Here is a 25681-nt window from a genome sequence, read left to right as displayed (position 1 = left end):
ACATAGTTTAACCTTGTTTTTGAAACCAAACTATTAAATTAACAACTTACAGGTTTTGAAAACCATAGTCAACTCATATATGAAAGAAGTTCATCTGACATGTTCACAATTGATTCAATATGAAGACAGTGGAAGAAGAATACCTTGGTGCACTTTTAGCACCCTGAACAAGGAAGCAATTTGGATTTTCTTACTTTTAATCAACTCTTTGACCCCAAATTTAATCCTTCGATGTATTCTTGAATTTTTGCATCTCTTGGTTTACCTTAGAAACTTAGTCACTCAGGATGGTCGCCTCTGACAGTGGAATCCTCCTATCAAAAATAGGGAACACCAAAACAATAGAGGCACTCTTTTGTACATATTAATTCCTTTCAAAACATAAAACAAAACTTTCTATATGGTTAGTGACATAGTACTGGTAGATGGAAAAATTGTGGGAATTGATGAAGAGAAATAGAAGACAGACAGATGAAGAAGAATAAGAACAGAGATTATAGAGAATAGAGGAGAATTCATTTTCAATTAACATTCCAGTATCATCATTTCATTTAATTTTTAAGATATTATCTTACCTTATAAAATAGGAAATAACTTAAGTGGAAACAAAATCAGAGCTGAAATTTCTCTTGATTAGTATATAGAAGGAAATGGCAAAAAGGAGTTGTATCCCGAAGAACAGGAGATGAAAACCTACTTATCAACAAAGGTAAAAGAAACATTATTGATTTTCTTGCTGCAAAAACCATTGGCCCATTTCTAGCCCACAATTCCAGCTCATCATCAACCTCTATGCTGCCAAAACCAAGCCTTAAAGGCTCCATCATGCTCCCATTTTTACCTCCAAATTATCAGGCATGGTTTTAACCTCTTTTGATTTCTCTAACTTTCTTCCCACCTTTCTTTGCCCAGTTTGGGTCTGATTTACAGCCAATTTCCAGCCCCTAGCTTGGCTCCAAACCAAACCTTCCACAGCTGTAGATGGACCTCAAGGCTTTCTTGATTTGCTAAGGTTTTTTTTGGCTTTGATTTAGCTTTGTTTTGGTCACTAGTAAACACAACTTATATCCATTTTTCCTTAGCTCTTGTACACTCCTTGGGCTGGTAGTCCGTCCCTAACTGATCCCTTGTTAGTTCTCACTTTTGTCCATTTCTTTGTACCATTCTGAGTGTATGTTTTTGCTTTTCTTTTTCAAATTTGAGTTCCTAATCTATTTTTTTTTTTTACTTCCTGCACCCCCCCCCCCCCCCCAATCTCTAATGTGATCATGAGTCATTAGAATTTTTTTTTTTTTTTATCTGCTTACATGGTTTCTTCCTTCCTTGCATGAAGATTGGCCCTGGATCTATTTTGAGAGGTCCCTTGAAGAATTCAAGCACAAGCTACATGTAAGTTAGTACCATTGATCCAACTTTGCATGCATAGTTTGTGCTTATGCTTCTGTTGTTTGTTCATTTGATTTTTTGATAATTGATAGGACTCCAGGACTCTATTGTGAACTCCAGGATTGCCCTGTGGAACTGCTTCATCCGCCTGAGGATTGCAATGTGAATTCGTCCTTGTCCTTCACTATCGAGGTGTTGTATTAGTTAGATTGTGCTCCTTTCTCTGAGCTTCATTGTCTCTGGGTGAATGAGATGGTGTTGACCTGTTTTTTTTTTTTCAGATTTGTCGGGTTGAAGATGTGACTGTTGAAGGTTTAATAGAAGGATCTGTTGTCCATTTACATTGGGTTAGAACTGTTGTTGTTGAAGCTTCTGGAGCAATAAGTGCATCTGGGCTGGGTATGCTTAATCACTCTTCATTCTTCTTTTCTCCCTCTGAAATTTTCCTCATTCAGAAATTCTTCCTTTAGACCTGCTGATTTAATTTTGATTTGAACACATGCAGGATGCACTAGTGGGATAGGCAGAGGAAGATTTTTAAGCAGTGGTCTTGGTGGTGGTGGTGGTGGTGGGCATGGTGGGAAAGGTGGAAGTGGATATTATAATGGCAGTGCTATTCAGGGTGGGATTGTGTATGGGAATGCTGATTTGCCTTGTGAACTTGGTAGTGGAAGTGGAAATGATAGCCTGGCTGGTTCAACTTCAGGTGGTGGTATCATAGGTAAGCTTTTGAATGAATGAGATCATTTAATGTTGCCTTACTAATCTGTTCTATACTTGGACATTTGTTAGTCAAATAACATGAGGTCCAAGCTAAGGAATAAGCTTCAAAATATTGTGTGCTATGTATAGAAAATATCTCTTGTTGCAAGGCATGCCATCTTTATCTAGAGGACAGTGTTGCTGAACAATCAGTTGGCATTTCCTTAAACCCTTTCCAGTTTGTTCCATGCATAAATTATCCTGTTCTTATTATATTTGAAATTTGGTATGTACCAAGCAAAAAAAAAAAAAAAGAAAGAGTAGATGCTATGTTAGTGAGGATTGGTAGAAGTTTGCTGTTTTCTTCTCAAGTTAAATTGAAAATATACTGTCTTTATCCCATAAATTTGCTTTATTTTTGGAAGAACTGACATTTTGCCCCTTTTTGCCTTTACAAATAGTTGTTAACCCTGTTGCTGCACTTAATATTTCACTAAACGGGGCAATAAGTCTTTCATGTTTTGTCATCAAGGGTTTGACCTTGTTGCTTTTGCTTTAGAAATACTCTGGATCTCATTTTAGTGTCTGAAATTGAGAACATTGCAAGTATACACGCACACATATAGAGAGAGTTAAAACAGAGAGAAATATGGATCTTGTCAGCATTCTTCAAGTAATTGCTATATTGTTTTTCTATTCTGTTTCTGCATGTTTTCCTCTCTTTCTTTTTTTTATTATCTATAAATGTTTATTTTATGTGAAAATTCTTACTAAATGAGTAGGAGTGGTGCCTTTGTTCTTTTCATTGTCCTGTAGCACATCACCATGTAGACATCTACGTACACATGGTGGGTTCTGTAGATAATAAATTACCCCACAGTGTTAGTGATTCTAAGAGTTTCACGTTGCTAATGACTGAAAGGAAAATTCATGTCATCTTGTATGGGTACAACTTCTCTTTTGTAGTTCTGGTACAATAGTTGAACATGACTGCTGGATTCATTAACTAGATACTAGGTGTTACCTAGGCAATCTCTTTGTGGCCCTGTCTCGGCGATCTTGCTCCATGCCATATATGTGTCTCCTTCTTTTCCTTTTTCTGGACAGTCAGTTTCTTTTGTTTTAATAATTCATATCCTTTTCAAGCAGTGATGGGTTCAATGGAGCACTCATTGTCAAGTTTGGCTATTAATGGTTCACTAAAAGCTGATGGAGAAAGTTCTGGAGAACATATCAGAAAGCAAAGTGGTATTTCAAACATTGGTCCAGGTGGTGGATCAGGTGGAACTATTCTTTTGTTTGTTCATAAACTGGCCCTTGGTGAGGCGTCTTCTCTCTCAACGGTTGGAGGACATGGTGGTCCTAATAGTGGTGGTGGAGGTGGTGGAAGGATTCACTTACATTGGTCAGACATTCTAACAGGGGATGAATACCTGCCTATGGCAAGTGTACAAGGAACTATTCATGTTGGGTTTGTACCTAGCCTTCCTATTATTATTTCATAGCACAAGAACTGCTAGGCAGTTACTGCCTTTATAACTCAATTAAGTATTGCCAATTTATTTATGAGCAAAAAATTTTGGTTCTATTAGTTGTTTATGTTACTAACATGTGCTATGCATTTAAGATGAAATTGCTTTAAGAGATTATCACATATGATTGTCTTGTTCATGAATTGTGGAATAAACATCTTTTTTCATAGAATATGATTGTGAGAAGTTAGAGGTAGAACTCCAACCTAAAAAGCTAGCTTAACAGGTGGAGGGATCATCCTCCTTATATATAGCCCAGGTCTCCCTTGTGGAGGCGATGTGGGATTCTCAACACTCCCCCCCACGCCAAAGCTTCTCTAGTAACTGATACATGCCCAGGTGATCGGGCAGGATACTGGTCCATGACCACGACAACCAAGGGTTAGCTCTGATACCATGTGAGAAGTTAGAGGTAGAACTCCAACCTGAAAAACTAGCTTAATAGGTGGAGGGATCCTCCTCCTTATATATAGCCCAGGTCTCCCTTATGGAGACGATGTGGGATTCTCAACAATGATATGTGATTATTTTATCTTTTTTGCCCTTCTTTACCCAAAACTTAACTGGCTTCCTTTCATGTGGAATCAATAACTATGGTGCCAATTAGTCCTTTGATATGGGATTGCAACATGAGAAGTTTGGGGTTCAATTCCATCCAAACCTTGATTTGTTTTATATTCGACAAGAGGGTTTAGGCTGTAGTTGTTGCCTTTGGCAAGTTGTCTCCTTCTGTATTTGTGGAGCCTGTGAAAGGAGCCCAACATCAAGGCTTTCAAGGAGAGCTCTGCCTTGCTTGATCGCACCTAAGATTAGAATTGTATCACACAATTCAAAGTAACCATAACATGCTTAGAGAAAACTGTTGGTAATTATTCCATTCACTATTAAAAAGAGATGTTACAATGGTATTTATAGAGCTTTAGTAATGCTATTCCAATTTGGATTAGGAAACCCTTTTCCTATTAGGAAAACAGACAAAAACTAAACTGCTGATAATAAAACTGACAACCATAAGTACAGTTACCGCAAGAATGGAAAAAATACCCTAATGCATAAAACATCAAAATAAGTCTAACAAAGCTCCCTTGAGGGCCCTTCATCCAAAGCATCCCAAATCAACGTTTGGGCAGAAACAGTTTTAATATGCCTCTTATATTTCTTTAGAGGCTTCTGCCAATGTCCTCCATCACTGTGGATTGTGGAATGGACGGACCAGTTGAAGGTGAGTTGCTAAAACCTCAACTGAGGAGTGATAATTGACTAATGGTCAACTATCTGAAAATAGAATGGTTGGATAGTTGAGTATGGCAAGAGATTGTAGACTGTGAGGTCTGCTGTGCAAGATAGTGTTGTAGGATGGTCAACAATGATGCTGTCAACTATAAGCAATCCAGGTGCAATGTAAGTTACTAAGGAAGTCTAGATAAGGAGTTGTCAATTGACTGCTGGAGGAAGGCTAGATAAGGAGTTGTTAGGCCATTGACTGTTGGAGAACAACAGTCAACCTGACCCTCCAGAACAGAATGCCAGAGACTTCAATTGTGAGGTCACTAGTCCATTGATGGGTAGACTAGAGGGAACTTGAAGGTCAAAACTAAGGGCAATGAAGATTCAAAAAATATGTCTAAGATCCACGGAAACTAAATCCCACATCATGATTAAGAAGTGACACCCTAATCCACCCAAGTGAATGTCCAACCTTGTTCTTAGTATGTGCCATTGTCTGGGGAGGATGACTTTCTACCAGCATATGGTAATGAACAATGGGGTTTGTGGAGCAATGATATCAGAAGATCATTAAGATAGTTAAAAAGAAAATTTTCAATCCCCTATTTTCGGTAATTAATTGGTCATGAAGGACCTGGTCCTTGCATGAGCTGTCAATAGGCCACTCTATGAGCATTCTAGGTTGGGGTTATATACATGAAACCAGGTCCCATAATCCTCCCTTTGAAATACTATATTAGTACAATCTTCTATTAAGTTATTGATCTTTCCAATAATGTAAAAGGTGAAGTTGAGATCACGGATACTTCCCTTTTGCCACCAGAAATGCTTCTTATTACCTTCAATTTGAGAACCCATTCCAGTGCTTGTGGGAAGGAACATCTTAGTGTTGTGTGCTTAAATAGTGCATGGCTTACTAGATCATCTTTGTCCTTTACAGTGAGGTCCTGACTGGAATTGGTCATTGCATCTCAACAATCTGATACATATTTTATTGATATAAATTTGTGCTGTTATATGACTAGATATTCATTGGAATTTGAGCATCTTTCTTTTCTTTCTTTCTTTTTTTGGCTAATTTTAAAGTAGAACGGAAGAGAAGAAAATTATAACAAATCCTTGTTAACAAGATTGTGTGGCTTCCTTCTGACTGTTTTTTTTCTTTTTTTCCCCATTTTTGACAGGGGAGGGGTAGGCAATGGTCAGGGCAATGCTGGGGAGGATGGAACTGTCACTGGGAAATCCTGTCCTAGAGGGCTTTATGGGATATTTTGTCAGGTAGCTTTGCTTTTTCATCATATTATTCTGTTCCCTGCACTTTTTTAGAGTATCATAGTCGTGACAACTGAATTGCCTCTTTATGGTATTTAGTTATAATGGCAACTGCATAACATCTACATCTGAGTGAAACAAAGCATTATATTAAATGTTGAATGCATGTAGTTAGCAGAAAATTTGGACGGCATGGTTTTCTCTAACTGGTTTTATTATTAGAAATTATTATTCCATCTCAATCAAGGTTGTTAAAATCGGGATTTTAAGTGGGATCGATAAAGGGTCCATAAAATCGAATCGTAAAATCGTAAGATTTTAGAGATAATTAAAAATACCCTTTAATTTTTGTAAATATATGTTTATAATAACACAATTTTGTAGAAAATGAATTAATATCATTTAATAACCTAATTATTCCTTATTATAATTCAAAAGATGATATTTCCAAAATATAGCTCAAAAACTAGCAGGTTGGTATAGGCAATTTAAAGGCAAAATATAGGTAATTTAGAGGTAAAATATAGCTTAAAATTCTTTAGAGGATACTTCTAACGTCTTCCATTAGATTTAGATTGTAATTTTTTCTTGATTTAACATTTATTAAATAAAGTAATATCCCGATTTGGAGTTGGGTGGTCCATTAATTAATTACTTGTTTGTCTTGATTTACTTATGCAATCAATGTTAAATCAAGTAAAAATTATAATTTAAATCAAGTAAATTGGAACTTATGCAATTAATGTTAGATGCTATGTGACATTGGAACTTATGCAATCAATGTTAAATCAAGTTCCAATTTAGAGGCAAAATATAACAATTCATTGCATAAGTTCCAATGTCAGATGCTATGTGACATTGAGACATTGGAAGCATTCTCTAAATTACAACTTAAATCAATGGAGGTCTTTGAATCGTAAAATCGTTTGGGAATCTCTGAAACGTAAAATCGTAAAATCGTACATGTAAAATCGAGATTTTATAGGATTTTATCCCAAATTGGATTTTACATGGGATTTGAATCGTTTGGGGGTCTTCGAATCGTAAAATCGTACGCATAAAATCGGGATTTTAACAACAATGATCTCAATACACTTCATGGATATGCCTTGACTACTAAAGCACTTGCTAAGCATTCAACTTCGTGTATTGTTCATGCACATAAAAGGAACACCACAAAAAGTTTGAAAGAGAGCACCATTGGGGGGGGGGGGGGGTTGTGTTTTGTGATCTTTCTTTATCTTATAGATCAATTACCTTGCAATATCTTGCAGGAATGTCCTGTTGGGACATTTAAAAATGTCAGCGGATCTGATAGAGCCCTTTGTAGGGATTGCCCTTCCCATGAACTGCCACATCGTGCCATTTATATTTCTGTTCGAGGTAACTTCTAGCTAGCTTCCTCATGCTGAAGGGTTTCTGCCTGCTGGAATTTATTCCTATAATTTGTGAAATTCCATCTCTTGGTGTTGATTGTTGTCTTTCCAATAGGAGCAGTACTGAACACATTATGTAAATTTTAATTCAGAATGTTCCTTTTATTATTTGTCAATACTCTTTCTATTTGTCTTTTCTTTGAGGGTTGCAGTGGCAGGCGGAGTGCTTCCATTCCATGATTTTTTTGATTGTTTTTGACAGGTGGTGTTGCTGACACTCCTTGTGCTTCCATTCCATGATTTTTTTGATTGTTTTTGACAGGTGGTGTTGCTGACACTCCTTGTCCTTACAAGTGCATTTCTGACAGATATCACATGCCACACTGTCATACAGCCCTTGAAGAGTTGGTATACACTTTTGGGGGACCATGGCTATTTGGTTTCCTCCTGTTGTTTATCCTGATTATGCTAGCACTGGTTCTCAGTGTTGCTCGAATGAAATTTGTCAATGTGGATGAATTACCTGGTCTAGTTCCTAATCGACGTGGCTTGCAAATGGATCACTCATTCCCTTTCCTTGAGTCATTGAATGAGGTCCGCCTATATCTGTACTTTCTCATGTTCCATCATCTGGAATCAAATTTGCATTAAAATTTCAAGCACTTTCTTTTTCCTTCTTTTTGGTGGGGGGCACATTACCTTGACCTTGATGGTTTGTTTTCTTTAGGTTCTGGAAACAAGTAGAACTGAGGAATCCCAAACTCATGTGCATAGAATGTACTTCACAGGGTCGAACACTTTCAGTGAACCATGGCATCTCCCTTATTCTCCTCCAGAACAAGTAAAAGAACTTGTGTAAGCTTTCTTCTTTGTGGTTGCTTGTATGTGTCACATATAATAACCTAGATGTTGTGTGTGTTAATAACATGATGTTTATCCATAGTTGCCATGTGTTGATCTTGTGCAATTATCTTAGAATCCAAATGGTTTTTAGGTAGATTTGTATCCTAAACAGCTACAAGTAGTAAACATTATTTAGAAAAGGGCTGGCCTATGGCACACAGCACGTGAAAAAACTTCTTATCTTTGGTTTTCACCATTAAGTATTTTTTAAATGTTTTGTCAAACATCTCAGATATGAGGATGCGTTTAACATATTTGTTGACGAGATTAATGCATTAGCTGCTTATCAGTGGTGGGAAGGATCAGTATACAGCATTCTCTTCCTTTTTGTGTATCCATTTGCATGGTCTTGGCTGCAGTGGCGCCGGAAAAAGAAAATACAACGGCTGCGTGAATTTGTCCGATCAGAATATGATCACGCTTGCTTGCGCTCTTGTCGTTCACGTGCTCTCTATGAGGGGCTCAAGGTATTCTTCCAAAATTTCTTCTAGATGACATTTTAAAAATCTGATCTTGTTCCTTGGTGGGTGTTTTTCTTTTCTTTTTTTTTTTTTGTGGGGGGGGGGGGGGGGGGGGGGGAGGGGGTGTATGAATATTCAGTTCTTTAGCCTTTTGTTTTATTAGTTAGTTATTACTCAAGGAATGTTTAGTTTTTGAAATTAAACAATTTTTTTTTTTTTGCCTTTGCAACAATTTTTTTTGTTATGCTTATCTTAGTGAGTCCTCCCCCTTGAAGATCTCGTATAAATTCAAAACTCAATGAGTTAGAGGCATCAAATGGACTGGGATGCCCATGACATGAGTTTGGTCTATGCTAGGCCAGGCTTTTTCAGCACCTGGACATCCCTCAGGATGTGATGGACATGGTGCAGCCCACAATGGTATCCCCCACAAGTTGCAGCAAGGTGTTAGGACCCTAGCCCTAACTAAGGTTTGCTTCGAAGATAGAATTGGAAGTGAGGGAGAAATAGAAAGAAATGATGGAGAAGCAGACAAAATAATAGGGGGGAAACTAAGAGAAATGAGGGAGAAATGGACAGAAACTAGGGAGAAACAGATAGTTGAGAGAGAAACTAGAATTCTGATATTCCTTAAATTTTGATCTAATATCCTCCTGAACTGTGGCATACCTTTTTATATATAAAGCTATCCAACAGTTGCAACTAACCAGCAATTACCACTTCCACTTCCACTACTCCACTGTGGAAGCATCTAATGTTTTACAATAACAGAAGTTGTTGCTGTTATGTTTTGTCTTTGATTATGTAGTAGTTTGTTGTTAATTGTAAGTTGGATTGCTGTTTGTAATGGCTAGGTTTGGGTGTGAGGCCGTGCCTCTCTTGTTGTGCGATGAGCTGCATATATAAGTAGCTCACAACCTCTCTTTGTAAGTTAAGATTCATTTTTCATTTCAGTAAATTTGTGCGAGGTTTATTCTCTCTCGTGTGTTTTGTTCTTTCTCTTCGTGTGCCCTAGGGCTCCTTTACATGGTATCAAAGCCATTGCTCGATCCTAATGGCCTCTAATCATGCTCTCAGTTCCTCCTCTTCTCCTCCTTGATCCTCCTCATTCTTGTCATTCGCTTCTCAGTCTGATTTATCAGTAGTGGCAAAGGCCTTCAACTTTATTCTGATAAAACTCGATTCCAGCAGTTACATTTTCTGGAAGGCTCAGATCCTCGCCACAATCCGAGCCTTTGATCTCGTTCCATTTCTCAATAAAATGTCTCCTCCCGTGAAGTGTCTTTCCGATCCAAAAGCAAGAGAAGCCACGGTCAATCCTGAATATTTGAGCTGGATCCGGTCTGATCAACTCTTGTTGGGATGGCTCTTCTCCACCATTGACAAAGAGGTGTTAGTGCAGGTGATTCACTGTGAATCATCTGTCGAGGTATGGCTTTTTTTGGAGAATTTATATTCTCGTCAAACTATAGCCAAATCTTTTCAATTGAAGCAACAACTACAGTCAATTAAAAAGGATGCACTTTCTGTAAATGACTGCATCCTAAAGATTAAAACAATAGGTCATGCTCTTGCAGCCATAGGAGAGCCATTAAATGATAAAGATATGTTGCTTGCTATATTAAATGGTCTAGATCAGGGCTATGAAACAGTTGAGCCTAATAACGTATCAGATGGATGAAATTGATTTGGAGAAGGTTCAATACTTACTGTTGATGCATGAGCAAAGGCTGTCAATTAAGAATTCACCACAGTCTTCAATAAGTTTTGATCATATGTCTTCTTCTATGCATGTGAATGTGGTGTCTTTTCCTACATAGAATAGTGGTGGTTTTGGTATTAATATAGGAGGTTATTCTCAAAGAGGGGGTGGTTATATGAATCGAGGAGGCAGAGGCTGAGGTAGAGCATCAAATAGAAGGATTTATTGTCAATTGTGTGGGAAGCCAGGGCATTTTGTAGATAAGTGCTATCATTGTTTTGATAGAAATTTTCAGCGAGTGCCTAGCCAAGGGTTTAGTAGACCTAATGGTGGGAATAATGGCGGCAATTAGTTAGATTCCAGAGCTTATATGGCCTCCTTTAGTGATTCTAATAGAGCTTACATGAGTGAGACAGGTTCTATATAAGGTTCTCACTATGGCAACTTTTCCAAACCCTTATCTTCAGATAATTTTGCTGCTCAGTTTCTCTTTTAGATCCATCTTGGTTTGTCGATTCTAGGGCAACCAATCACATTACTTCAAACCTAAACAACTTATCCTTGCATACTCCTTATAATGGTGGAGATAAAGTGGCCATAGGAAAAATGGTAAGAAACTACCTATTACTCATATAGGTACTGGTTATTTACACACACAACCTAAACCTACTTCAATTCTTTCATTACCTAATGTTCTTCATGTTCCAAGTATGAAGAAAAATTTACTTAGTGTTTCACAACTTACTCTTGATCACAATGTTGTGGCTGAGTTTCATTCGGATGTTTGTTTGATTAAGGATAAGGTTTCCAGGCTGGTGTTACTTTGGGGACACCTTAAAAATAGGCTATATTGGCTGGTTCCAGCATCTTGTCCTGCTGTCAACAGCACCTCTGCCTGATCCCTAGAGCCTTCACCTGTTATTTCTTCTTTTCCTTCTTTGAATACATGTAAAAGACAAAATTCATTTAATAAACATAACTCATTTTGTTATGAGTTGTCAAGTTTTGTAAGTGTTGCTCAAAACACTAAGGTTTGCTAACAGTGGCATGCTAGATTGGGACATCCATCATTGAATGTGCTGAAATCTGTGTTGAATAAAATTGGTATCTCTTATTCTCTTTCAGATTTATCTTTTTGTGATTCTTGTAAGATTGGAAAATTGAGCCAACTTCCTTTTAATAGCTGTGAAATCACTGATACTAAGTCTTTGGAATTGGTCTATTTAGACCTATGGGGACCTGCTCATGTTATGTCTATTAAAGGGTTTAGATACTACATAATCTTTGTGGATGCATACACTAGGTACACTTGGCTTTATCCCTTAAAACTCAAGTCCGATGCCTTGTTAATTTTTACTATTTTTCACAAGTTTGTTGAACTTTAATATCAAACTAAACTTAGAGCCTTACAAACTGACAATGGGGGAGAGTTTAAAGCTTTTTTACCTTATCTTCATGCTAATGGCATTCAACCTTGGTTTACTTGCCCACACACCCATCAACAAAATGGTGTATCTGAGAGAAAGCATAAACATATAGCTTAAATGAGCTTAACCTTGTTAGCTCATGCCCAAATGCCTTTAAAATTTTGGGTAGAGACCTTTCAAACAGTTGTTCATACAATTAATTTGCTACCTGCCTCACCTATCAAGTTTAACACTCCCTTTGAATTGTTGTATCAAAAGTCACCTAACTATCTTTTGTTGCAACCTTTTGGTTGTGCTTGTTTTCCCTATCTCCATCCCTATAAGAAGCACAAGTTTGATTTCCATTCTATCAAGTGTATTTTTCTTGGGTATAGTCACACTCAAGATAGCTATAAGTGCTTGCATCCATCAGGGAGAGTGTATGTGTCTAGACATGTGCAATTCAATCCTAGTGAATTTCCTTTTCCTGCCTTGTTTTCTACTTCATCTTCTTCTCTACCTAAATCAGTGCCATCTTTATCATATTTAAATGGGTATTCCACTGCATTTCTTCAACCTGTTTCTTCTTCTCCTATTTCTTCATTGTGTCCTCAAGTAGCACAGTCTTCGGCTCCTGTTCTGTCTCGTCCTATCTCCACTAGTTCTCATAACACTTCAACTCAGCCTACAAACGCTTCACCTGAATTACAACCTCTGGTCACCCAGCCACCAGCATCTAAATCCTCTCTACCTCAGTTCAAGACTGTTCCAGCCCCTTCAGTTCATCCTATGCTTACAAGATCAAAGTCCAAACACCTTGTAACCTCTTCTCCTCATGCCTTAGTGAGTTCTCTTGAACCTAGTTCAGTTCGTGAGGCTCTTTTAGACTCACAATGGATTAAGGCCATGGAAGAAGAGTACACAGCCTTGCAAAGGAATAATACCTGGGACTTGGTTCCTTTTTCAAAGGATATGAATTTGATTGGTTGCAAATGGGTTTCGCGTAAAGTATAATGTTGATGGGTCTATTCTTAAGTATAAGGCCAGGTTGGTGGCCAAGGGTTTTCTTCAAACTCTGGGGGTGGATTATGCTAAAACCTTTAGCCCAGTTGTCAAAGCTCCAACTATTAGAGTTTTATTCTCTCTAGCAGTCACTTTTGGTTGGGATATACAACAAGTTGATGTTAATAACGCCTTTCTTAATGGAGACTTAACCGAGACTGTTTTTATGGCTCAACCTAAAGGGTTTGTAGACCTTGGGTCTCCTACTCATGTGTGTCGATTGAAGAAATCACTTTATGGGCTCAAGCAAGCTCCTTGAGCTTGGTATACAAAGTTGAGGGCTGCATTGCAGAGTTGGGGTTTTGTTAAAGCTATATCTGATGCTTCTTTGTTTATCAAGAGGACAACTGGTTATGTACTCTTTGTTTTAGTGTATGTTGATGATATACTCATTATCGAGTCAGATCCAACAATCCTTAAGTCTTGCATTCATGATTTGGCCACACATTTTGCTCTTAAGTCCCTAAGTTCTTGTCATGAGAAGAACCTAGCCTACCGAAATTTTTAATTTCTTTAGGGCTGTAACTTTTGTTATTTCCTTATTGCTGTAATTTGTTAGTTACTTTTACTGTCATTTTCTGTTAGGAGTTAGTTTATCCTATGGGCCCACCTGTAGGGGCTGGAATAGGACAAAAAGGTCTATTACAACAAAAAAAGGGAATAGGATCTGCTGTAGTGGGCCTACCCTTCCACTAGCTTGTATATTCTCTCCAAGGCTCTCTTGGGAGAATCATCGTGGAATAGAATTCTGATTTCTTCCAACTCTCAACTCTCTTGTTTCTCTTTTCTCCCTCTCGCTTCTCTTCCTTCCTCTCTTTCTCTGCTCTTGTTTTGTTCTTGCACTCTCCTAATTCACATCGAAATTAGGAGGATAACTCTATCACGGCCAGACCGTGACAGTTATGTGAATTACTTCCTAGGGTTTGAGGCCTATAGGGATGGCAGTGGTATTTACGTAACTCAATCCAAGTATGTTGTTGACTTGTTGAAAAAGGTTGCTATGCAAGATTGCAAGCCTTGTGATACTCCTATGGCTACTGGGTTTTCATTAACTAATGAAGGAGATCTGTTTTCTAATCCTTCCTTGTATAAAACTCTTATTAGCTCATTGTAGCATCTCACCTACACTCGCCTGGACATAACTTTTGCAGTGAACAAGTTGAATCAATTTTTGTCTAACCCAAAGTCCCAACATTGGTTAGCTTGTAATAGGCTGCTCTAGTACCTTAAAGGAACTATTGGGATGGGTTTGGTTTGGTTTTCTCTCTCTCACCAGATGACTTGTCTTTAGTGGTCTATACAGATGTAGACCATGCTGACCGTAAGGTCACTAGAATATCTACAAGTAGTTTTTGTGTGCATCTTGGAAGAAATCTCATTGTATGGGGGTCCAAGAAACAATCTATTGTTGCTAGATCTGTTGGAAATGTTGAGTATTGAGCAGTTGCCCTAGGTGTGACAGAGTTAATGTGGTTGAAATCTTTGCTTTTGGAATTAGCGTATCCATGTGTTACTACTCCGATAGTGTGGTGTGATAATCTGGCTGCCAAGAGCATGGCTGAGAATCCGGTCTTCCATTCTTGAACCAAGCATGTTGAGATTGATGTACATTTTATTCGTGAGAAGGTGGAATGTGGTGCAGTAGAAATCGGATATGTTCCAACATTTGATCAGGTGGCTGATATCCTTGCTAGAGGGCTACCTAGAGAACAATTTTTGTTTTTGTGTAGAAAGCTTGGTATAAGATTGTCACCTGTGGGTGCTGGTTCTAAAGTTGCTACAAGACTACCTAAGATTAAGTGCTCATCATCTACGGAGTCTGATTTAAGGGGAAGTGTGGAAGCATCTAATGTTTTACAATAATAGAAGTTGTTGCTGTTATGTTTTGTCTTTGATTATGTAGTAGTTTGTTGTTAATTATAAGTTGGATTGCTGTTTGTAATAGCTAGGTTTGGGTGTGAGACGGTGCCTCTCTTGTTGTGTGATGAGTTGCATATATAAGCTATAACGCCCCTCCCCCAAACAGACCTAACACCCAGGAAGTCCGGGTGAGAGAGCGACGAAGGGATGATAAGATACATTTCATTCACATAAGCATGATAAAAGCTTGGGCCAATCACAAAATTATCATTTGATCATTCATTCATCAGAAGCCCAAAATAGCATACATGGTATAGTTACAACATCATAGGAGGTACAAGCGTCTTCTACTTAGGTTCATACAACATTTAAAGGGGTACAAATATAAGCCTCGACTTCACAAAACATCCCCAAGACCTTTAAGTTGAGAGTGCCCCCGCACACATATCTAACCATCAACTCTGCTAGGACCCCCTTCAGCTAATCCCTTGCCCTTACCTGGAATGGTGAAGAGTACAAATTTGAGTCATAAGGCTCAATAAGTATAAAGCTTGAAAAACATTTCAGCTGAGTACGTGACATAGAGAATATATGGTGGGTGCCATTCGTTATACGGAAGAAAACACTTAACAACCACTCACCAACCCAATGTACAACCATGTCATACACAATACATGCACATGCCGGTAAAACACGTTTGGCTATTCGGCCTCACATAATTATAATATATACCGGCCTGAGTCTGAATACCTGCAACCAAAGAAACAGTGAACATATGTCTGGATCGAAGTCCCTCTTGTCTCCTGGTCATCACCAAGTAGATGTAATCTCGCCCCTGGTCGTCACCAAGCGAGCGCAAGAGCCGAAGCTCACCACAGTCAAGCATAAAGCTCTCTGAGTTTGGGGGATATATCCCACGGAATTGTCCACAACACGCATTAATAGTTGATTCCATGAATTGCTTATGCAATGCAACATATTAATGCTCACACACAATAGATCGTACGCAACAATTATAATTCGTGCCTAATGCTCACTCATGACACATATATACTTGTATGCTTAGCACGATTCCATGCTCATGATGCACATTCAACATACATTTCCAACCATGCCATGACAAGAATTAATGCTTTTGATATCATAGATATTTCCACCTCTTTGACAAGGCCAATCTCCTTTTTCATTTCATTTATAGGCTTGGGAGACATTGAATTAGGTTGGTATTTACTTTGGGGTTGATTCATATTGATTTTTTTTTTGCAACCCTACGAGACCCAAAAATGAAGCAGAACACAAGGCGTGGAGGAAGGCCAATTCTTGCCATGCACTAACCCTATCCCAAAAACACCATTCCTTTAAAATTATGGGGTGAATTAAGCCCCACTTTGGCCAACAACAAGACTCCACAAGGATTAAAACAACCAAAACAAGATTTAAGCAAATCAAGGCCAAAATTCTTTAAGCCAAAAAGTTTGGTTTTCTTCCCGAAATTGGTTCAAATGCATAAAATCCACCTTTATCAACTCTTACAAGGGCATGATTTCACTTCACAAGATCATAAATTTGAGGAACCATCAAGTAGCAAGAATTCCCAAAAACAACATCAAAATGAAGAATAATGACCATAAATGAAGAGGGAAAGAAAGAACTTGCCTTAAATGCTTCCTTTCTTAATGCTTGATGATTCTAGCCACTAGATAGGTGAAATCTAGCTTGAGAGATTAAGAAGAAGGTTGGAATTCAAGAGAGAAGAAGGCTCTCGGGAGATTCCTACCAATTTGCCATTTTTCTTCCCAAAATTTTCCGGATTTATATATATATATATTTTCCACTAATTTTGCTTAATTCTCCGCCACATAATTTTCCCTTTAACTGATTAGCTTAATTCCCCAATTAAGCCCCTTGTTCTCATCTTCAAGCTTCTAGATGGTCTCCTACTTAGCCCATAAATTTTGACTTCTTCCTCTAATGCCTTCAAGCTTCTAGAAGACTTCTTCATTTCACCCCATATGCACATCCGAGAACTTCTCTTCAATTCCCCTCACTTAAAACATTTCAACTACTCCATACACTTTTCTTTTCCACATTCTCCACTCACATTCTTGATTTGGACTTTTCAACTAGCCATATAACTCAACACACTTAGGCTTTTCAACCATGCTTATACTAACTCTTAAATTATCATCCCTTATTTTGCATAACTAACTAGCATAAATTATTGGAAGTGAGTGAGACATGAAAACAACATACCCGGCTTCTCGACATGGAATTTATCGACCCCTTAGCAATCCGTCAAAAAATCCCAATTCTTGCCAATAAATAACTTAAGCCATAAAAACGAGATACGCCAGTGATTAAAATGCTAATAACGAGGCGTTACCTAAGCAGCTCATAGCCTCTCTTTGTAAGTTAAGATTCATTTTTCATTTTAGTAAATTTGTGCAAGGTTTATTCTCTCTTGTGTGTTTTTGTTCTTCCTCTTCATGTGCCCTAGGGCTTTCTTTACATCCACTACATTCGACTACTCCTAATTCATAACTGTGAATAACAATTGAATAAAAAGTGTGGTAAACCATGTACAAGAAAAATAAACAATTAGGCAAAATATAGAGGCAATTTCATTCATACAAAATATACAGTTAGGTAGTTTTTTTTTTTTCCCTGTGTGAAATTGTCTCTATATGAGCACTTACCATTTGTAATATATGTGTCAAATCCCAAATCCGAATAATAAATTAAGGAGTTTTACAGCCCAAACTTCTTCATGGTATCAAAGCGGTGAGATGGAGAGCTCAGAAGGAGAGATGGAGAGAGAGCAACAAGGAAGGTGAAGTTATTGAAGCTAAAATTGAGAAACCTTTATTTCTTGAGAGAAAACATTGTCATTATTGGTCGCTACCCATCTCCTTCATCTTCGATCATCTCCTTCATTTTTGTCCGCCATCGCTCCAGTTACAATCACAACCGTCACTATTGTCGCCCTTAACCGTAATCACATATGTCGCCATTGAAGGGATAACCAACCACAGTCATGAAGCTGCGTTGGAGAAAGCAAAGGGTCACAGAACAATGATCAATGGGGAAAACGAAAGGGTTTGCAGCACAAAACCCAAATAGCCATCGCCGTCATCGAAGAAGATGAAAGGGCACAGCACAACATTGCACTCCGACATCGAACATGGTAGATGTAGGCAGTTGGTCACAAGCAAAGAGTTGCGTCAGTCATCCTCACAGAAAAGACAGGCAATCGCTCATGCTAGAGAAGGCGAAGAAGATTGCCATGAAGTCTCACGTCAAGGCATTTGTCTACGTCGCCAAATACTTTAAGAGGGTGATTTGCAAGGACTCGGCTAAGAAGACCACCACGAAGTCCCACAAAAAAGAAGACACCTCAAATTAAATCCTAATCAGCCTTTGGGAGATCTTAAGACTCAATTTGTTGTCAGTCATATCTCCAGAGGAATAGAAGGATGATGGTGCAATATCAATAAAATAAATCTACTATCAATTTGACCTTGAAGACACATCAAGGCGAAGTAAATTTCATCCTCCACAAGATAGCACGAGAAATTTAGGATGTCGCAAAGGAGACGTATTCTGACATTGAGGACACAACAGAGGCATTGTTAAGGAGACATCTCAGTTACCTAATATCTTAGTTGTCTAACTAGATATTGGCAGCAAGTCAATATGTTCAAAGTGACCTAAATAGACAGGCACTTCATAAAGAGAAAAATTGAAGGTGAACAAGGATCTACTGAAGACTCAGTTTGAAGATGTGAAGATCCAATCTAGGCTTCCTTAATATTTACAGCCTAGCTTGAGGGGGCGTGTAGAAAGCCGTGTACAAGAAAAATAGACAGTTAGGCAAAATATAGAGGCAATTTCATTTATATAAAATATACAGCTAGGCAGTTTTTTTTTTTCTGTGTAACTATCTCCATATGAGCAGTTATCATTTGTTATATAAATGTGTCAAATCCGAATCAAAGATTAAGGAGTTTTACAATCCAAACTTCTTTAAAAAATAACTATAACTGCTCCTAATTTATCTAGGTCGTGACTTCCCTCCCCCTGAAAAGATTTCTTGTCCCTAAGAAATCTAGTAATTGGTCATTGCTTCTTCTTCCAATCCCTCCTTTCACTATCTGATTCATCCTTCTTAGACCGTTCTTTCAAGTGATTTCCTTGATGGTGCCTAAAAGATCAGCAAAGTCTTTTACTAGTCATGGAAGGATTTTAACTTTTTTTTCCTCCTTCTCTCTGGCTCTATCCAGTAAATCCTAAATTACTAGCTTTGCATTGGCATTAAGTATTGGAGGGGTACCTATTCTTTCAAGAATAGTAGATTTTTCAAGATTTCAAAATCCAAAGTTGATGTAATCGTAACCTTCCCCAACTTCACATCATCTTTTGCTTCCAGCTGGCTAGCACCTGGCATAAACCAAAGGTTCATCTTCAATAGATATCTCCTCCATTGGTGTCGTAGTGATTTTTCCTGCAACTACCATTCCTTTCTTGGCATCCAATTCAAAATGTCCCTCAGCCTCTTGTAAACCAGAAATCTGAGGAAGGACTCTGGCACCAGTTTTCGCACACATGAATGATTTTTTAGTTGGAATTGCCTGATCCAATACAAGTAATTCATTAGCTTTTTGCAAACTGGAAGCATTAGGTAGGATTCCAGTGCCTGCTCTAATTGGTTCTATAGTGGAACTTAAAAGAAATTCCACTGGTAAACTGACCTGAAACCTCCTTGAAATCAAAATCATTAAGTCATCCAGCTTTTTATTGATTTTTTCCTTGAATACTTTCTCCAGTGATTTCTCTCAAGAGTTCCTTTAGCCATTTGCACAATTCAAATTCTTCAAAATTCACTCTTAATAGCAAATGTCAATCGCCTGAGCCACAATCAAGAATTAACAACTCTAATACCACTTTTTCAAGACTCTAGTCCTAACTAAGGTTTGCTTCGAAGATAGAATTGAAAGTGAGGGAGAAATAGACAGAATAATAGGGGGGAAACCAAGAGAAATGAGGGAGAAATGGATAGAAAGTAGAGAGAAAAAGAGAGAATCGAGGGAGAAACTAGAATTATGATATTCCTTAAATTCTAATATGATATCTTCCTGAATTGTGGCATAGCTTTTTATATATAAAGCTATCCAATGGTTACAACTAACTAGCAGTTACCACTTCCACTTCCACTACACCCAACTACTCTTAATTCATAACTGTAAATAACAACTGAATAAAAAATAACTACAACTGCTCCTAATTCATCTATAGGTTGTGACACAAGGCTGCATGCTACCCCTACCCCTAGGCTACAACCTGCCACCTAGGGGGTTAAGGGGAATATAATCCCCCCTCCCCCTTCTCCCACTATGTAAAATAGACCCCCCCCCCCGCCTCCCCACAAATCTCTTGTCTCTTTCTCTCAAACTCTCTCTTATAGTTATGGCTATAGCATTTTTATATTTCTAGTCCTAGCAAATGTTTAATAGTTTGCACTTCATCTAGTTTTAATGTTAAGTAAAATCTTTATAGCACATCTTGACTGACGTTATTTTTCAATAAAAAAAAAACTGACATTATTTCATTTGTTAAAATTTCAATATAAAATAAGTGGTATGGTCTATAAAATTAGTTAACATTAAAACTAGGTGAAGCTTCAAATATTAGCTATTAAACAGTTCGTCGGACTTGGGAATATAATGTTGTTATTTAATAGTTGCATGATTGCATCAGCCAGCAACCATTGAATAATTGGTATGTGGAGTTCCATCTAGTTTTGGACATCAAATGTAGATCGAACCTGCATATCAGTTATTTAATAATGCTAAACAAAGATACATATGTAGAATGAATACCCCAGAAATTGGGAACAATGATGAGATTGTTGAAGTGCTTTTAGGCTTTGAAGTTTTTTTATGTAACATTTTTTATTAAATTCTCTCTCTTACAGTTGTAGCATTTTTATATTTTTAACCTTAACAATTGTTTACTATTTGATAATATGAACTCATCTAATTTTAATGTCAAGTAAAAATTTTTATGTACCACACCAATTAACTTTATTCATTTTTAAAAATTTTAAAAATAGAATAAGGTCAGTTAGTATGGTCTATAAAAGATTTTACTTGACATTAGAGCTAGGTGAAGCTCATATTATTGACCATTAAACAGATGACTAAAAATATAAAAATGGTATAACATTCAACAAACATTTTAACATTTTTATATTTGCTAGAACTAGAAACTACAAATAGTTGGTACATATAGTTCCATCTAGTTTTGAATTTTTATGTATAAAAAATTATTATTCTACATTAATAGTTTGAAACAGATGGACTATATGTATTAGCAATTAAATAGGGGTGACTAAAGAACAAAGACCCCATTCAAGAACTATTGAATATTGTTCAAAGTAAATTTATTCTTTGAAGTGTATTGGTATAATTATTTTTATTGTATTATTCAATACAAAAAATTGTTGAATGTAATGATCTTGTGTATTAGATTATTCATTATTAGTTGGGGCATGATTTTCAATAAAATTGTCAGAATTTTATTCAATACTACATTTTGTTAGCATCATCATCTATTGCACCTTATTCTAACCAAGTTAGGATTGGTGCCATGACATTCATAATGTCAATTAACTTCTAAAAGCCACATTGAAACAAATCCATGAGAAACAATAGTGGCAAAATTTTACTTCGGCTGCCTTTCCTGAAACAACCATGTAGTGAAGGAATTATGAGATAAAGTTTAGAGTCGTGGTTCATCATATATTGAAAAAAAAAAAATGTTATCAAGTTGGAAAAGTTCCAACTCTATCTACATTTTGTTATATTATTAAAAAATTGATTATAAATTTAAAAAATAAAAAATAGCGAACTAGAACGTGCCTGCCCATTTGACACTTGTAAATGAGTGTTAATTTTAATTAAGGTTTCTTAGTTTCTATGGATATTAGCAACCTAACGTACAATGTTTGGGTAAATTATACTATTAGTCCTTGACCTTTGCATTCTGTAATAAATTGGTCACTATACTTTAATTTTTGTCACCGCAACCACTAAACATTGATTTTTGTTAAAATTCAATTCTGCTTTTGATTTTTCGTCAAATTTTTGTTAACAAAAACTGACGTGATATACATTAATATAACTTCCAAAATCACTTAATTGTGAGATTTATATTAATTTTAACATTAACTGATATTAGGGTTTATATTAATGTATACAATGTCAGTTTTCGTTAATGGAATTTGACAAAAAATCAAAAGACAAATTGAATTTTAACAAAAATTGAAGTCCAGTGGTTGTGGTGACAAAAATTAAAATATAATGACTAGCTTGTTACAAAATGCAAAGTTTAGGGATCAACAGTGTAATTTACCCTACAAGGTTACACCTTAGTATTAGTAATTATTATGGTTTACATCTAAATGAGTGTTGATTTATTACTAGGCTTTCTTAGTTTCTTAGGATATTAGCAACTTAATGTACAATGTTAGTAACATCTTAGTATCTATAACCATTATTGATAACATTACATGGGGTCTTCCTGGTTTTGGAGGGTTTTTTTTTTTTTTTTTTTTCAGTGTATATGATAAGAGGGCATTGCACACTACAACGAGATCTCTTCTACAAGAAGAGGCAAAGAAGGAGACAAAAAACAAGAATCCTCTCTCAACCACAAAAATGGGGAAAGTAGAAGTGTTCCCTTCAAAAAATGTATAAAGTTTTCTACATCGTCAAATGGTCATTTGGTTCTTTCTCTTCATATGCATCGATAATACGTAAAGGTGTAATGTACCAAAGCAATCTAGAGCATCTCCTTGGGACATTCCTTTGCCCAAGCAAAAAACTAATCCATAACTTTGACTAGCAATGTCCAAAAGGCCAAAACTCTCAGAGGAAAGAAAGAACAGGATTCTACAGTTGGTTAGTTATTTTGCAGTTCAAAAGGAAGTGATTAATTGATTCTCCATCTTTCCTTACATGGAAAGCACTGGGGATCCATAATATTTTTGCTCTGTGAGAGTGATTGGGAGAGAAAACTTGAGAGATTAACCTCTAAATTTTATTATTTATAGGCTAATTACAATCAATGATGGAGCTAATCATGGAGATTGTTGAATAACTGAGCGTCTCACACACAAAACCACACTCTCAAGAACACACCACTCGTGCACAGTACGAACAAAACAGGAAATAGAACTGAAAGAAAACAGAACACACACACACACAAGAGGCCAAGGATTTTATCCTGGTTCAAATCACCTATTGATTAGTGTACCTATGTCTAGACTGAAATCAGAGGGTACGATCTTCCACTATCTTGAAAAACAATCGATAATCACTCGAAGATTACAGAGTCTAAGTTCTCTCTAGGCTTTTCTCTCTAGTACACGATTTCATAAGATTCAGAAAATAACTCAAATCAATCATCTATTTATAAAGGATAGAGGCGGTTTTTACAAGACACAAACCAGTAGTTACTGTTAAGGTAGTTACCGTTACAAGTTCCGACTACCTTGAGTTTTCGAACTTCCTTTTGACTTGAATTCCTTTATTTTGTAGATGTTATATGCTGTAGGGCCAACTTAGTGCAAACTTTAACAAATTCTCCACCATTTGCACAAGCTTAGTATTCACCAAGAGTAGAAACCTACCCTCTCCAAATCTTCTTTGCTCTTCTTCTTAGGCATTTGGAACTACCTGGAGTAGCTCCAAACAGTGCTTCAACTTTGCTATAGGGACAGCCTTAGTGAACATCACCTGCACATCAATATGTTTGGTCCTTTCATGGTGTGCCTGATTCTTTGACAGATGTATGGCACTTTGATTGTCACACATCAAAGTAGCTTCAACAGAAGTCCCAACTAGCTCACTTGTCAAACCTTTTAACCATAGAACCTCATTTATTGCCTCTGAAACAGCTATGTATTCAGCCTCAATTGTTGACAATCACCACATGTTGTAGGCTTGCTTTCCAACTGACTATTGAGTTCCATAACTTGAACTTTATCCAGATCCGTTGCATAGTCAACATTTGAATAACCCAAAGTACTTGTTGCCTCTTTTGTTTTAGCTCCACCATAGGACAAAACCATGTCACTAGTTCCCTTAAGATATCTAAACACCCATTTGACTGCATTCCAGTGTGCCTTACCCAGATTTGCCATAAATCTACTAACACCACTCATAGCATGAGGCAAATTAGGCCTAGTACACACCATGTTGTACATTAGACTACCCACAGTACTAGAGAAAGGTATATCCTTCATTTCCTCAATACTTTCTTCATCTTTAGGAGATTGATCAGAGGACAACTTAAAATGCTGAGCAAATGGTACATTTACTGCCTTTGCTTCTGTCATACCAAACTTTCTAATTAGCTTCTCTAGATAATTTTTTTGTGATAGACAAAGCCTTCTTTGTTGTTTGTTCCTTATGATTTCTATCCACAGTATTTTCCTTGCATCACCTAATTCCTTCGTCTCAAATGTTGATTTTAACTTTAGCTTTAATTAATGAATCTCTTTATCAGATTGACTTGCTATTAACATATCATCCACATATAGAAGTAGGTAAACTGAAATACTGTTGGACACATGTTTGAAATATACACAACAATCATAGGAACTCCTAGCATATCCCTGATTCAGCATAACCATATCGAACTTCTTATACCATTGTCATAGGGATTGCTTAAGTCCATAGAGGGATTTTCTTAGTAAACATACCTGCTCCAACTTTCATCTAGATTCAATACCTTTTAGTCAATCCATTAGGATCCTTTCATCTTGGTCACCATGAAGGAATGTTGTGGTTACATCCATCTATTCCAAACTTAGGTTTAGGTGTGATGTTATAGCAAGCACCACTCGGATAGAGGTATGTCTCACCACTGGAGAGAACACCTCATTAAAATCTATTCCAGCGATTTGAGTGAACCCTCTTGCCACCAACCTAGCCTTATACCTAGGTTTAGCATTACTTCTAGCCCCTTTTTTTTATCTTGAATAACCATTTACAACCCACAATCCTCTGTCCTTTAGGCCTATCTATCAGAGTTCATGTTTTGATTCTTCGTCAAGGATTCGATTTTTGACTTCATGGCTTCCATCCATTTATGTGATTCCTTAGACTACACTGCTTCCTCAAATGTCAGTGATTCATCCCCCTTCTACTTCTAATGCACTTGTTAGCGCATATGAAACAAGATCTGAAAAACCATATCTAAGTGGTGGTCTACAACTCCTCCTTTGCCTATCCCTAGCCATGTTATATCTTTGTAGTTTTGGCTAATCATCTGCATTAGAGGTACCATCACTATCTTCCTCACTTTCCTCTTGTTGAGCAGTATCCTGATCATGGGGGGTGTCTAGATCATTTTCATGAATTCTTCCCTACAACTCAACATCTATTGACTTAGTTTGTCCTTCTAAGTCCTGTTGATCATCTATTTTAACATCCTTCATGGTAGAATCTTCATCAAAGGTAACATCCCTGCTCATTATAATCCTTGTGTAACATCCCGTATCGAGCGATAGGAAGGACCAGAACAATTTACCCTGACGGGCCTATCCGAACTTCCCAGGGGTCACCCATCCTTAAGCTTCCCTAGCTCAAGCACGCTTAACCCGGGTGTTCTTTGCCTATATTCAGCCCAAAAGGTATCCAGTTAGTATTGTTTCCTTCCTTATCCTCGATATATACTACCCTCTATGGGCTCTTGGGGTATTACATTCTCTCCCCCCCTTGAGCACATG

General features: G+C 37.2%; 1 protein-coding gene across 4 annotated transcripts in view; it reads left to right on the top strand.

Moving 5' to 3' along the window:
- The window catches only part of LOC127793928 (uncharacterized), a 76962-nt gene that overhangs the window by 32634 nt on the left and 18647 nt on the right, over positions 1-25681 (top strand). For all 4 annotated transcript variants that reach the window (XM_052324728.1, XM_052324727.1, XM_052324729.1 and 1 more), the window contains exons 7-16: positions 1334-1389; positions 1479-1578; positions 1668-1785; positions 1892-2107; positions 3238-3559; positions 6032-6125; positions 7394-7502; positions 7818-8089; positions 8223-8350; positions 8631-8865. In XM_052324728.1, the coding sequence (XP_052180688.1) occupies positions 1334-1389; positions 1479-1578; positions 1668-1785; positions 1892-2107; positions 3238-3559; positions 6032-6125; positions 7394-7502; positions 7818-8089; positions 8223-8350; positions 8631-8865 (1650 nt within the window). The remainder of the gene's footprint in view (positions 1-1333; positions 1390-1478; positions 1579-1667; positions 1786-1891; positions 2108-3237; positions 3560-6031; positions 6126-7393; positions 7503-7817; positions 8090-8222; positions 8351-8630; positions 8866-25681) is intronic.

Source organism: Diospyros lotus, chromosome 2 (genome assembly GCF_014633365.1).
Source record: "Diospyros lotus cultivar Yz01 chromosome 2, ASM1463336v1, whole genome shotgun sequence".
Taxonomy (NCBI): domain Eukaryota; kingdom Viridiplantae; phylum Streptophyta; class Magnoliopsida; order Ericales; family Ebenaceae; genus Diospyros; species Diospyros lotus.
The sequence above is the reverse complement of the archived record's forward strand: the minus strand, read 5'-3'. Positions and strand labels throughout refer to the sequence as shown.